Here is a 13,196-nt window from a genome sequence, read left to right as displayed (position 1 = left end):
GGATGTTGCGGCGTCTCTTATTGCTTGAGAGTCTTTAATAGTCAGTAATTTTGGCTCGAATTGACAGTTAAAGTGGTCTTCGATTAGTAGTTTTGTTGTCAAAAATGCTTGACTGTAGTTAGCTTCATCCTGCTCTGTGTGTAGCACGCAAGCAATAGGTAAAGCACCCGCATTGCTAACGGCGTAAAGGAAAGTCACCACAAGTTCGTTAGATATAAATATACTATCCATCAGGATGTGCTCAAGATTCATCGTCAAAATAACGCGTCTCATAGTCGCAGTGACCACAGTAACCACATTCGGGTTCTCATAGTTTAAAAAACCGCCATCTCGTTCTAAAGTAGCCTTTTTTGCACTCATGATCTCATCGAAAGTCTTATTACTTTCTCCTGATTTTTTAATTTTTGCGTGTAAATAGTGAATGTGGCGTATGGTAGGGTTAATATTTGCGTTCATTAAATACTCAGGGTGGTCACCGTAGCGATGTATAACCGCCAACTCGTGGTACAATTTGGCCATGACCGGCGAGTAACCATTATCAAAATAATTGTAAAACAACTCGTCGGTTTCCGGTGTGCTCTTCAACCTACTGAATGCCTCTTGCGTTCTCAATTTGTGCGAGTGCGTAAAGTCGATAGAAATTGTCATGTTCAAACCCTCCTTCAAAAGAGGATCGTTCTTGATCGTGTTCCGATTGGTGATCTTCACTTTGAAGTCTATTTTGGCTCTGCATCCTTGGTTTCTCGCGTCGTCTGAACACTCTTTCTTCTTATTGAACGCCGACCGGTGACAACAAAACACTTTTCTGAACAACAGTCTTTTTAGCCTCGGATAGCTGTTTCGAACTATCCATGTTGTTGCTGTGAATTTCGCGAACTTCGCGATCCATTCGGCCGCGTACTTGTTGTATTCGTTTGTAGACGTCACGCCGTTGGTCTTGCACTTCAGTTGCAAGGCGAATTTATCGGGCGAGACAAATTGGTAGTTCACTAACACCGCATTTTCTGATATCTCCTCCAAATATTGCTTCAGTTCTCTTTTCGAAAACATCGTTGAACGTCACTATCAAACAATAACACTGATACATAAATCGTAACTCTAAATCGTGAAATGTATGCGTCTTTATGTAACCTAAATCGTACGTGGCGTGAGTGAATCGATGCTAGCGCGTGACGCATGGGTCTGGGGCCGCGTACCTTTTGCCGGGGTGAGCGACCGCCGAGCGGCTGGCGCGCGGTACGCTTCGCTCGGGCGTTACGAAGCGCGCGGCCGGATGCGCGCCAAAATTCAAAAGATGGCGGGCTAAGATGGCGCGACTTTTGAAAGTTTTCGTTTATCAAAGTTGGTGTGTTTTACGTAATTTATGTATTGTAGTATCTGTAATGTTATGAATGAGATACATTTCCATTGTATTTAAATAATGCGGTATAAAATTGTGATTTTAACGATTTTAGTACTGTTGCATGTAATTAATATGTGATCACTTTGTAATTATTTTAATTAAAGCCATTTCTTTTGAATTTTGCTTCCTTCTGGCTTTAATTTGTTTATGAATAGAAAAGAATAGGGAAATTAGTAATTACCATAAATTAATAATTTGTGTACACAGCGTCTTCACAACAAAATATTTTTTTTACGGTTATAGTTTTTTTATATTTTTTGATTACCCATCAAATTTTAAAATGTTCGGCCATTATTCTTACTTAGACGAAAACCTTTTTCCATACGCTATAGATTATACCAAATCTTATTGGAACTGTTAATTCCAGGGGCGTATTCCAGACACTAGTGGAGAAGCACTTCCCCGCTCCAGACAGGGACCGCATCAGTCGTTTGTTGGGGCTCGAGCCGCCGCCGCGCGCTAAGCCGCAGGTCAACGGGACCTCGCACGAAGCAGACAACGCTTCCAAGAGGAAATGTGAGTGTTACTATACGTTAGTAGATTAGTAGAGAAGGAGAAAAGTGTGGGTGCACGGAGCGAGTGGTCACCTATTCATCATTACATTATCATTTCAGCCATAAGACGTCCACTGCTAAACATAGTATTTATGAGGTCGTCGGTCCACCTTGTGCCCACCTGTTAATGCAGGGAAATGCCCTCGCCCGCCACCCGCCGTGCGTGTGGAAACCATAACACGCATGTGAGAACTCGCGTGGGTTTTTAGCAAAGGCTCTAAGGCACGGTTTCTACCAAAGCGGTGCAGAGAAATGTTTTGAACAAGAACAACCAATCAGATGTCATACAAATTGAATGAAATTGACAGAATGGAATCTCATTGGTTATTTATAGGGATAGTGCATGGCACAATATTAGTATAGGCAGGCCTGTTCATCTCCGCGAGTTTACATCGAAAACAAAACACGCACGATGGCCCCCTACAGGATTACTATTCGACAAGGCCTCACATACGAGCGAACATTGACTCACGCACGCGTATTCTTGTGTATGATGGAAAAAAATAAAGAAAATGGTGTACTAAATACTGTGCAGTATTTAAGTGCCTAAATAATTATAAGAACACAGAATGTACTTTTTTAACTTGCCTCAAGACATTGCGAGGTAAATAAGTAGTAATATTTATTCATGATAATTCATGCTAAATCATGTATTTTCTCCGCCATTTTCCGCAGTTTGGCACCTCACGTCACATCATTTTACCGAAGTCAGCCCTATAGCTTCGGCGCAGTGCCGATCACTGACGTTTGTCAACAAAATGGTGCTTGACTCTTGAGACAGGCTAAATTACACCATATTGTTTATGACATTGAGCATAATTTTTTTTAAATACCTTCGCGAAGTAAAACTTCTGTACGTAGTACTTATTATTATTCTGTGGTATAGGTTACAATATTTTTTTGTAAGATTTTAAAACATTTCTCCGCTCCGCTCCGCCTTGGTTGAAACTGGGCCTTAGGCGCGCGCTTCGGGCTAATCTTCTGACAAGTTTAGCCGTTTTTGTTTTGAATTTATGTATTGTTTTTAAATGATGACGTTCATTTGACAGTGACAGCTCGTCAGCAAGTGAACGCGGCCAACAAGCGCGCGCGGCCCGCGTCGGACGACGACGAGTGGCTGCGCGGCTCCGACGACGAGCTGGAGCCCGACTCCGACGACGCGCGCCGCTCCGACTCCGACCAGAGCGACTCCAACCCCTTCCGCTGCGGCAGCGACAGCGACGACGGTACGTATACTATGAAGTCCGGTCGCCGAGCAGAAACTATTTCGTGCAATGACCCCAAGCTACCCAAACCCATCCTTATCGCTCGCGCGTAATTATATTGCTGTTGCGACTGTGCAACGAGCGGCCGCAGTGAGTGTGCGAGCGCGACCGGACTTTAGATAGTGCCATCCAGGAAAACGCGTCCCACCAATTTTTATCGAGGGAAGCGCGGGGTGCGGTCCGAGCGTCAGTCGCGAAATTATTCGAAACGAATCCAAATCAGAAATGTTAGATTTATTGCTGAACTAAACGCTTGTCCAACTTTTATAGGAGGATTCATTACGTCACAGTCTTGAGACTATTCGCTGGGTGCGAAGTACTAGGTGGGGGTAACATAATCTATCGCAGCGCTCATGGTGGTCAAAAGTAGAAATAATGTAAGCTCTGCCATCAGATGTATCTGTCAACGGCAAAGCGATTCTACATAATACATTTTTATATCATTAATTAATCGCATGAAAAGGGTCCTACTGGGAACTTAAATAAAAGAGTGGACTGTATTTCGATAGGGCTGGTTTAATAGCCGTTTACAATTTGGAAATAACTAGACTATACAACGTGGTAGTACAAAAATGAGTCACAGTACAGTCTAATTTTTTAGAAATCAGCAGAAATGTCATCAAAAATGGCCAACTGACATAAAAATATTTTTAGTCTGTGAACTAGTGATGCGACAAAACCTCTCGTTAATCGCGAAGTGAAATTATTGTAGTACTTGCGTATCATCGCCGGGTGATCGTCAAAATACTAAAAATATGCAACAAAGTCGCAACATTGAATGTGAACTGATTATGAAATTTTCGAGAACAGGAAACAAACTGTATGCACAGATGTAATCAAAAAACACACTGGACAGTAAAACAATCAATGATATCCGTAAAGTTTTTAAACTTCAAATAGTTGGAAAAAGTTCTGTTTGACAGTGTTGTTACTAGTGACATCTCGCTCGCTCAGTTCTTTGTTGCTCTATTCCGCTAGGGAGGTAATTTTAGATGCTATCAATGAGGGTTTTCGCGATTGAAAAATCCGCCAGATGGCAATACGTAGACGCGAGGTCCAAATGCTGCATGATTGGTTATTTTTGACATGACATTGACAGATATGTCAAGATCCACCAATCACGCAGCATTTGGACCCCGCGTCTACGTATTGCCATCTGGCGGATTTTTCAATCGCGAAAACCCTCATTGAAAGAAGATTTTTATTTTCTTTTATTTACTTGTTTAGGAAAATAAGCAATGGAACAATACGTAAGCATAATTGCATAAAAAAGTAAAATAATTTCATTTAAATAAAACCGACTAAAAATTAAACTGACTCCGAAAAAGTATACACTAAAAGTAATTTTACGTTATCTCCAATATTGTCGAAGTTATCGCTGGAAAACTAAATAAAGTATCGTATATTTTTTATTTAAAATTAATCAGTAATCGGAATAAGTGAATACTTAAAATAATATCGATTAAATTTACAGATTATTGTCTATGACTCACATGTTACAGCACTGATGTGTCAGAGACAAGTCATAGACAATATGGAGATAACACATGATTTTAAATGTCAAGTCAATTTGACAAATCTCACAAATTTTCATCGTCCACGTATTTTGCTAAAATAATTTGTTTCAAAGATTGATTTCAAACTTGTATAAACGTGAAAATAAAGTTGGTTTCATGGGCTTGTGAAATAATGTGTATGATATTATGAACACGTAAGTGATTATGGTGTAATTGTGTATGAAAGTGTTTGTTTACATCTCTGCTGGATTCTAAAAAATCAAGGTATAGTTGTTGTGCACAGATGTTTGCCTTATGATGAGAGCGTGAATTATTGAACTCTGCCCTTGTTTTGTTCTGAATTCTTCTACATCTCGGACTTGTCCAGCCAATACCAACAACTTTCCTTTAAATACGGTTTGTGGTTGGAATTTGATATTGTAAAACTCACAAACCCGGTCTTCAAAACAATACTCATTTCGATCTGAAAACGATATTTAATTTATTACTAGCGATACAGGAACATTTAAATATATTTACTGTTATATAATGAAACCGTTAAAGTAGCTTTTTCTTTTTGTTTTACTGTAAAACTACAACTATAAATGAAGTAAACAAACCCTGACACAATCAAAATTAAACACATTTTTTGGACTTACCTCATTTGATTTGAATGACCAAAATGATTTCAAAACCTTTTTTCCACCCAAATCGTGGTATCACAACAATTTATTAGTTGAAAATATTTGTTATTTTTTCATTTCGATATTTTTTCACAAATATACGACCTAAATGTCAATGTGACAGAGCCCTCAAAGTTGTGGACGCTAGTTGGCGCTGTAATCGTGCACAGAGCCAATAGACCATAAACAATCATTCTTAAGTTATAAACAGTGTAACTGATCCACGTTGATTTTGTTATTTATTCTACAATAGGCTAGTTTCCTAAAAAAAATTTTTTAGTCCGTCATGTTTAATATCAAAAAATATTGGACACATATATTTTTATTTATCAATCTAACAAATAATTACATAGTTATGGTGCGTTGAAGTTCCGCACGACGTCACAACGTGCGGCACTTTTATGCACGCATTGACGTCACGGGCCTCTTCTTATGAACTTTGGCGCGCTTTATCTCTTTAAATTTTCATTAGTTTGGAAAAAGTGAAAAATACGTGTAGAGTATTTTTTGATAAGTTAACTGACGGACTAATTAAAACTCTTGCTTTTTGACCCAGGAAACATCCCTATTACACGCTTTTTATGCGTTTACTCTAAAATACACATCATTACAGAACCATGGCTCTGCCGCAAGAAGAAAGTGTCCAAGAAGAAGAAGGCGCCTCCCAAGAAGAAAGCTTCCTCCACGCAGGATAAGATAGAGACCATGCTGGAGCGTAAGAGCACGACTGCTCCCAGCACAGTGACGGTGGCCGCGCCTGGTGGACGCACGCTCACCGGCACGCCTGTGGGCACCAACGGGCTCTACTTGGGTAAGCATCATCATTGATAAGGGTCCAAGAAGAAGGCTTCCTCCACGCAGGACAAGATAGAGACGATGCTGGAGCGTAAGAGCACGACTGCTCCCAGCACAGTGACGGTGGCCGCGCCTGGTGGACGCACGCTCACCGGCACGCCTGTGGGCACCAACGGGCTCTACTTGGGTAAGCATCATCATTGATAAGGGTCCAAGAAGAAGGCTTCCTCCACGCAGGACAAGATAGAGACGATGCTGGAGCGTAAGAGCACGACTGCTCCCAGCACAGTGACGGTGGCCGCGCCTGCTGGACGCACGCTCACCGGCACGCCTGTGGGCACCAACGGGCTCTACTTGGGTAAGCATCATCATTGATAAGGGTCCAAGAAGAAGGCTTCCTCCACGCAGGACAAGATAGAGACGATGCTGGAGCGTAAGAGCACGACTGCTCCCAGCACAGTGACGGTGGCCGCGCCTGGTGGACGCACGCTCACCGGCACGCCTGTGGGCACCAACGGGCTCTACTTGGGTAAGCATCATCATTGATAAGGGTCCAAGAAGAAGGCTTCCTCCACGCAGGACAAGATAGAGACGATGCTGGAGCGTAAGAGCACGACTGCTCCCAGCACAGTGACGGTGGCCGCGCCTGGTGGACGCACGCTCACCGGCACGCCTGTGGGCACCAACGGGCTCTACTTGGGTAAGCACCATCATTGATAAGGGTCCAAGAAGAAGGCTTCCTCCACGCAGGACAAGATACAGACCATGCTGGAGCGTAAGAGCACGACTGCTCCCAGCACAGTGACGGTGGCCGCGCCTGGTGGACGCACGCTCACCGGCACGCCTGTGGGCACCAACGGGCTCTACTTGGGTAAGCATCATCATTGAAAAGGGTCCAAGAAGAAGGCTTCCTCCACGCAGGACAAGATAGAGACGATGCTGGAGCGTAAGAGCACGACTGCTCCCAGCACAGTGACGGTGGCCGCGCCTGGTGGACGCACGCTCACCGGCACGCCTGTGGGCACCAACGGGCTCTACTTGGGTAAGCATCATCATTGATAAGGGTCCAAGAAGAAGGCTTCCTCCACGCAGGACAAGATAGAGACCATGCTGGAGCGTAAGAGCACGACTGCTCCCAGCACAGTGACGGTGGCCGCGCCTGGTGGACGCACGCTCACCGGCACGCCTGTGGGCACCAACGGGCTCTACTTGGGTAAGCATCATCATTGAAAAGGTACAAAGAAGAAGGCTTCCTCCACGCAGGACAAGGTAGAGACCATGCTGGAGCGTAAGAGCACGACTGCTCCCAGCACAGTGCCGGTGGCCGCGCCTGGTGGACGCACGCTCACCGGCACGCCTGTGGGCACCAACGGGCTCTACTTGGGTAAGCATCATCATTGATAAGGGTCCAAGAAGAAGGCTTCCTCCACGCAGGACAAGATAGAGACCATGCTGGAGCGTAAGAGCACGACTGCTCCCAGCACAGTGACGGTGGCCGCGCCTGGTGGACGCACGCTCACCGGCACGCCTGTGGGCACCAACGGGCTCTACTTGGGTAAGCATCATCATTGAAAAGGTACAAAGAAGAAGGCTTCCTCCACGCAGGACAAGGTAGAGACCATGCTGGAGCGTAAGAGCACGACTGCTCCCAGCACAGTGCCGGTGGCCGCGCCTGGTGGACGCACGCTCACCGGCACGCCTGTGGGCACCAACGGGCTCTACTTGGGTAAGCATTATCATCATCAGATCATTTAGTCAGTCTCTGAGGCATTTTGTCACATGCAAAATCCGTATACATCTGTTATATCAATAATCACGAGATTATTTAGTCTCCACTGTATGAGCTAGAAAGGGAGAGGAGAAACATATTTGTCTTCTAATTGCCTCATTCGGAAATTGGGGTTTTATTCTGTAGTGCCGGAACCACACGGCATTATGTAATTCAGTTTTTTATTATTTTGAAACATCGTCTAGTGTTGAGAAACAGGGGAAAAAACTCGGTCACCTTTGACAGCTTTTTTTATTTCAGAGTCAGAGATTTTGTACCTTCCACTGACGACTTTAGTTTCTAGATGCTTACATTGAACACTAAGGCCCAGAACAGACGGTGAAACGCAACTGCAACGAAACTGCAACTTTCTGATGATTCTTATGAATGAAACTGAAACTGGAAGTTTCAAACTGGTCGCGTGAGTGTGGTCTCTCAACGGACGCTATGGCATAAATTTAGATGCAACTCAAAAGTAACTAGCAGTTGCAGTTTCGTTGCAGTTGCGTTTCACCGTCTGTTCTGGGCCTTATTTGAAACGTTTGTCAAGTTGAAGCATTGAAGCAACTGGACATAAAAAGTGTTTTCGTCCGCGCAGGGATTGGCTGATTTCATGTTGATAATATGAAAATAAATATTCACTGGTGGCTTGTAGACACAAAAGTGTACGTTTGCGCAGCCTCTAATACTCGATATTTCGTTCCCTAGGCCCGGCCCGCAGTCAGCCACCGCCGCGTTCGGCCATCGAGCGCGCCTGCAGCATGAAGGAGGAGCTACTGGCCGCCATCGAGCGCCTGGGCCGCCGCCTGCCGCCCAACACGCTGGACCAGCTCGTCGACGAGCTGGGCGGCACCGACAACGTGGCCGAGGTAACTACACCCGCAGCATGAAGCAGGAGCTACTGGCCGCCATCGAGCGCCTGGGCCGCCGCCTGCCGCCCAACACGCTGGACCAGCTCGTCGACGAGCTGGGCGGCACCGACAACGTGGCCGAGGTAACGGGATATGTAAACCTTATATCAAGAAGACGCGCCCTACCATTCTTCCGCTAATGTTTAAGTGTATTCGGTAAACGCTAGATCTGCGATGATCTACGCTGCAGTGTCAACATCTATAGGAGGAGAACCAAGTAACCAATAACCTGCAGGATATTCAAATCGATGGGGCAGCCACACTGAACGCGTTAAAGTGTCAATGGGTGGTATACAAAGTTGGCGACCATGAAGCGGAAGACGTAGTCTGCTTAAGAGCCATTTTACATTTTCGTGCGAATTTCTAAGATTTTGGAAGCATGAATTACTATCTTAAGCAACACCCAGATATTATTGAATAACTGCGAAAGATAGGTCAATCCTTAGTGTTGACCATTAATGAAACGGATTTCCTAAAACTCTTTTGCTTAATTCTCAGTGCCCCATCTCCCACAACCATTTTACGGAAAAATTGCCGCAGACTCAATTTCAAAGTCCTGTATCTATTATTTATGCTCATATAATAAGCTTAAAAATATATAGTAATCATCGGACATATATTCTTGTTGTCCATTAATGAAATGGATTCTTGAATTTCACTACCATTATTGAGTAAAATTTAAAAATAATTTGGCAAATTTGAAGATTAACGTCACATTTTGATCGTGGTTTTTGGTTTAAAAACACAGCAATAACTGCAATAAAAGTATCCCAAAATAAAGAATATGCATTGTAGAATAGATTTCTACAGTTATTGTTTAAATATTAGTAACCACTTTGTCAAAATATTGATGTGAATATCAGTATAAATTACAATACGCAAGCCGACATCGATTAGTATGGCGCGAGCGCCCGTCAAGGCAGGACCTGTGTCACTTTTCCCGCCATGACGTTTACGTGCGTTCGTGTCGTCAAACGGTGATTTATACGGCGACCAAATACATTTGATACTATGCCGAGAGGTCCCTGTTTCAAGTCGGCCGTTTGGTGTAGTGGTTCGAAACGGACTAATATGCCGAGAGGTCCCGGGTTCGATTCCCGGCCGAGCAGAAACTGAAAGGATGAATTTTTTTGACGGGTCTGGGTGTAACTATGCTATGTGTATTATGTATGTATTTATTTTAATAAATAAATTATAAAAAAAAAAGTGGTATATAGCCTGACCAGGAACATAAAAACCCTGGCATAGTGGCGCGTCAATTGCATTTGATAGTGCAACACTGAGTACAGTCGTACCTGTGTTAAATTAATAGGCTAACTTTATGTATCAGGATTCAGGATTACGGGCTAATTTGATATTTTCATAAATTAACGAAAAAATATTATTATAGGTAACCTGATTTAAATAAATTAAATGAAACCATCAATCGAGCTAGTAGAATTTATTTTATTATTCATCAATAATCAAATTCAGAACTTGAATATTCAACTGCAATGTCTGCTCATGAACGCTTCAAACTCGGTACTTCTTTCCCAATCCCATAAAATTCAACACTTAGAAGTGACAAAAATTTTTAAAATAGGTAGTTGAAACAAACCACAGCTAATTTTCATAGTGGACTGTACTATACGATAAACATGGTCAGTCAATTTGACAACCTTTGTCGGAAACATTATTCAATGAAAATATTGTCCAAACCCTTAGTATTTCTCTTCGACAAATACTTTAACACATTGTGAACCACTTTTCTTTCACGACTATAAAAATATTTTAGCAATTTAATTCATAAAACCAATTGCGCACATTTAAAATAAACTTTGTTTACACTTTGACAGCAATAGACTGACATGCAAGGTGACATGTCAATGAAGTTTTCAGTTACTGTTGCCATTAAAAGAAATTAGTACCATTAGTTTTCCGCAACATGGCGAGGGTTTTTATGTTCCTGGTCAGGCTATACTTATCTGTTACGGTTAATGTGATAAATTGAAAATTATGAATAATCGCTGGTTATTATGAATAATTACCGACAGGCGAGGTAAAAGTGATAAATTAATCACATTTATCAGTGATTATTTTATCATGTAATCTTAATACTAACAAATATCATAAAAGAGAACACCGGCTCGTGTACAGCGCTCATGTACAGCCTCACATTTTGAACATTTTGATATCATTTATTAATATAATTTGGCATAGTGAGTTTGGACTGTTTTTTGCGTAACGTTACTTTCCCATAATGCCTATAAAACATTGTTTTGATTTAAAGTGAAAAATAAGTTAAGGAGCGGCGGGGGTGGCCCTTGGGCCACCCCTAAGCCGCCTATTTAGATTCATACACACATAAATGATATCATATTAATCACATTTACCAAATCATGAGGTAATTATATTTATAATAACCGGCGATTATTCATAATTTTCACATTTATCATATTTACCGTAACATTTATATTTTAAGCATAATTAATTTATTAACTTCTAAAATATAATTTTGTATCCTATTAATACACTGGTCATCATAAAAATCGACCCACCCGCGACAAGCACTTTCAAACGTATGCATCCCTACTTCCCACCAATATTACTATACTATATTACTATTTAAAAGCCTAGTTCTAAACTTCATTTCATTAAAGGAAAGGATTTAACCCCAAAAATGTGTCTGTAGAAGAATCCAGAGTAACTTCTTCAAAAAAATAGGTAGTTACGCTAGAGCCAACTTTTTATGGCTATAAAACTGTTAAGTTAGGATTAATCGCTATCCATCTGCTAAAGAGGACACGTGAGATCATTATTTGGTTTTATAACCATAAAAATTGGTCTAATTGATCCCAGAGGTGAGCCCAAAGTGAGGTCTTTTTTCAAGTTTTTCAAGTCACATTTATTGTATATGTTAATCGTTTATTAGGAAATTAAATGTGTTTTTCTTTAAGAAAGGATATTTATTGGGCTTTCAAATAACACCAATATACGAGTTTTCCTGTAAAACGTAGGTGGGCCGATTTTTGTGATGACCAGTGTAGATGAAGTGCTTCGTATTTTAATAAAATTATTACCTGACTAGGTTAAAAAGGTGTAGAATGTTATTTTGGAGATAACTTGCTTCCATAGAGAGAGATGCTAAGTAATACGCCGAGTTCGAAACTCAGTGTCGCATTAGAAATTCACACACACAAAGAAATCAAAATATGTGCTCATTATCCACTCTGGTATTAGTATTTAACGTTCGAATAATCTTTAGTACTATGCAAGCAATGTAAACTGTTTACATTATGACGTCGCTGCTGACATTGCTTTCACAAGCAATAATTGTTCTGTTTTTGGGCATATTGTTGCGACACCGGCTCAAGGCTCAAGGGGGCGGCTCTTGTCACATCTCCCTTTAGTTTCTGTGATCTGTGCTTGCTTCGAAATTGATGTCAATTAAATATTCCTTAGAGCTTTTGATTTAAATTATTTTTTTATTTTGACACGTGTTTGAAAAATCAAGGTCAGATTGCAAGAAAACGTAACATTGCAACTCGCAATGTCTCAATATTGATGAGGAGATTCCATTGTAAAGTCTGTATTCGTTTCTAGGATTCCCCTAATACCATCAAATTAAAGAGAATTCAAGAGAGTGCAGTTTCCCGTCTCATGCTTAGGGGCCACGGTTTAAAATAGCGTGGTTGCATAGAGCCTACAACGGGCAACCACGTGCGCTGCTCATACTAATTGTCGATACAAAAGCAAGTATTGGCGCCCTCACGAGTTTTAGCGGAGTGCCATATGGTAGCGGGAGTAGACTTAAGGGAAATCTATGCTTCTCCGACGGCCAGTTGTATGTAGCATGCTCCAGAGTATGCGCACAATTCTGGTCAACGCTAGGGATGGATAAGTGTCGCTGTCGCTGGCGACAGGGTCTTCTAGTTCAGGGTTCATGGCGTAGGTCTCAGGCAAAATGAAATCCACTCGTAGAAATTAATAAACTCAGTGTATTCACGAGAATATATAATATAGAATATGAATAATTACACACAGCACTAGAGTCGTATCGGAACTGAGTGAACCAACGGTTTTGCGATAGGAACGTCCGACCCGAGTGATAGTTGAACACAGACTGCCTAGTACTGCTGTGCTGTACTGTAAAGTTTCATCAAAATCTGTTCCGTAGTTTTTGCGTGAAAGAGTAACAAACATCCAGACATCCATTCAAACTTTCGTATTTATAATATTAGTAAGACTAGTAAGAAGTAAGATAGTTAGATGAAATATTTTAGTTATTTGTTTAATAATAATAATAATTATTTATTTATTTATTTCTTAGCTCTGACTGATAA

At 41.7% G+C, this 13,196-nt stretch overlaps 1 protein-coding gene across 1 annotated transcript in view; it reads left to right on the top strand.

The window, feature by feature from the left end:
* The window catches only part of LOC135082414 (protein strawberry notch homolog 1-like), an 83,980-nt gene that overhangs the window by 41,819 nt on the left and 28,965 nt on the right, over positions 1-13,196 (top strand). The window contains exons 14-22 of the mRNA XM_063977208.1: positions 1,770-1,918; positions 3,006-3,182; positions 6,014-6,211; positions 6,404-6,553; positions 6,746-6,895; positions 7,088-7,237; positions 7,430-7,579; positions 7,772-7,921; positions 8,672-8,832. Of these exons, the coding sequence (XP_063833278.1) occupies positions 1,770-1,918; positions 3,006-3,182; positions 6,014-6,211; positions 6,404-6,553; positions 6,746-6,895; positions 7,088-7,237; positions 7,430-7,579; positions 7,772-7,921; positions 8,672-8,832 (1,435 nt within the window). The remainder of the gene's footprint in view (positions 1-1,769; positions 1,919-3,005; positions 3,183-6,013; positions 6,212-6,403; positions 6,554-6,745; positions 6,896-7,087; positions 7,238-7,429; positions 7,580-7,771; positions 7,922-8,671; positions 8,833-13,196) is intronic.

Source organism: Ostrinia nubilalis, chromosome 21 (assembly GCF_963855985.1).
Source record: "Ostrinia nubilalis chromosome 21, ilOstNubi1.1, whole genome shotgun sequence".
Taxonomy (NCBI): Eukaryota; Metazoa; Arthropoda; class Insecta; order Lepidoptera; family Crambidae; genus Ostrinia; species Ostrinia nubilalis.
The sequence above is the reverse complement of the archived record's forward strand: the minus strand, read 5'-3'. Positions and strand labels throughout refer to the sequence as shown.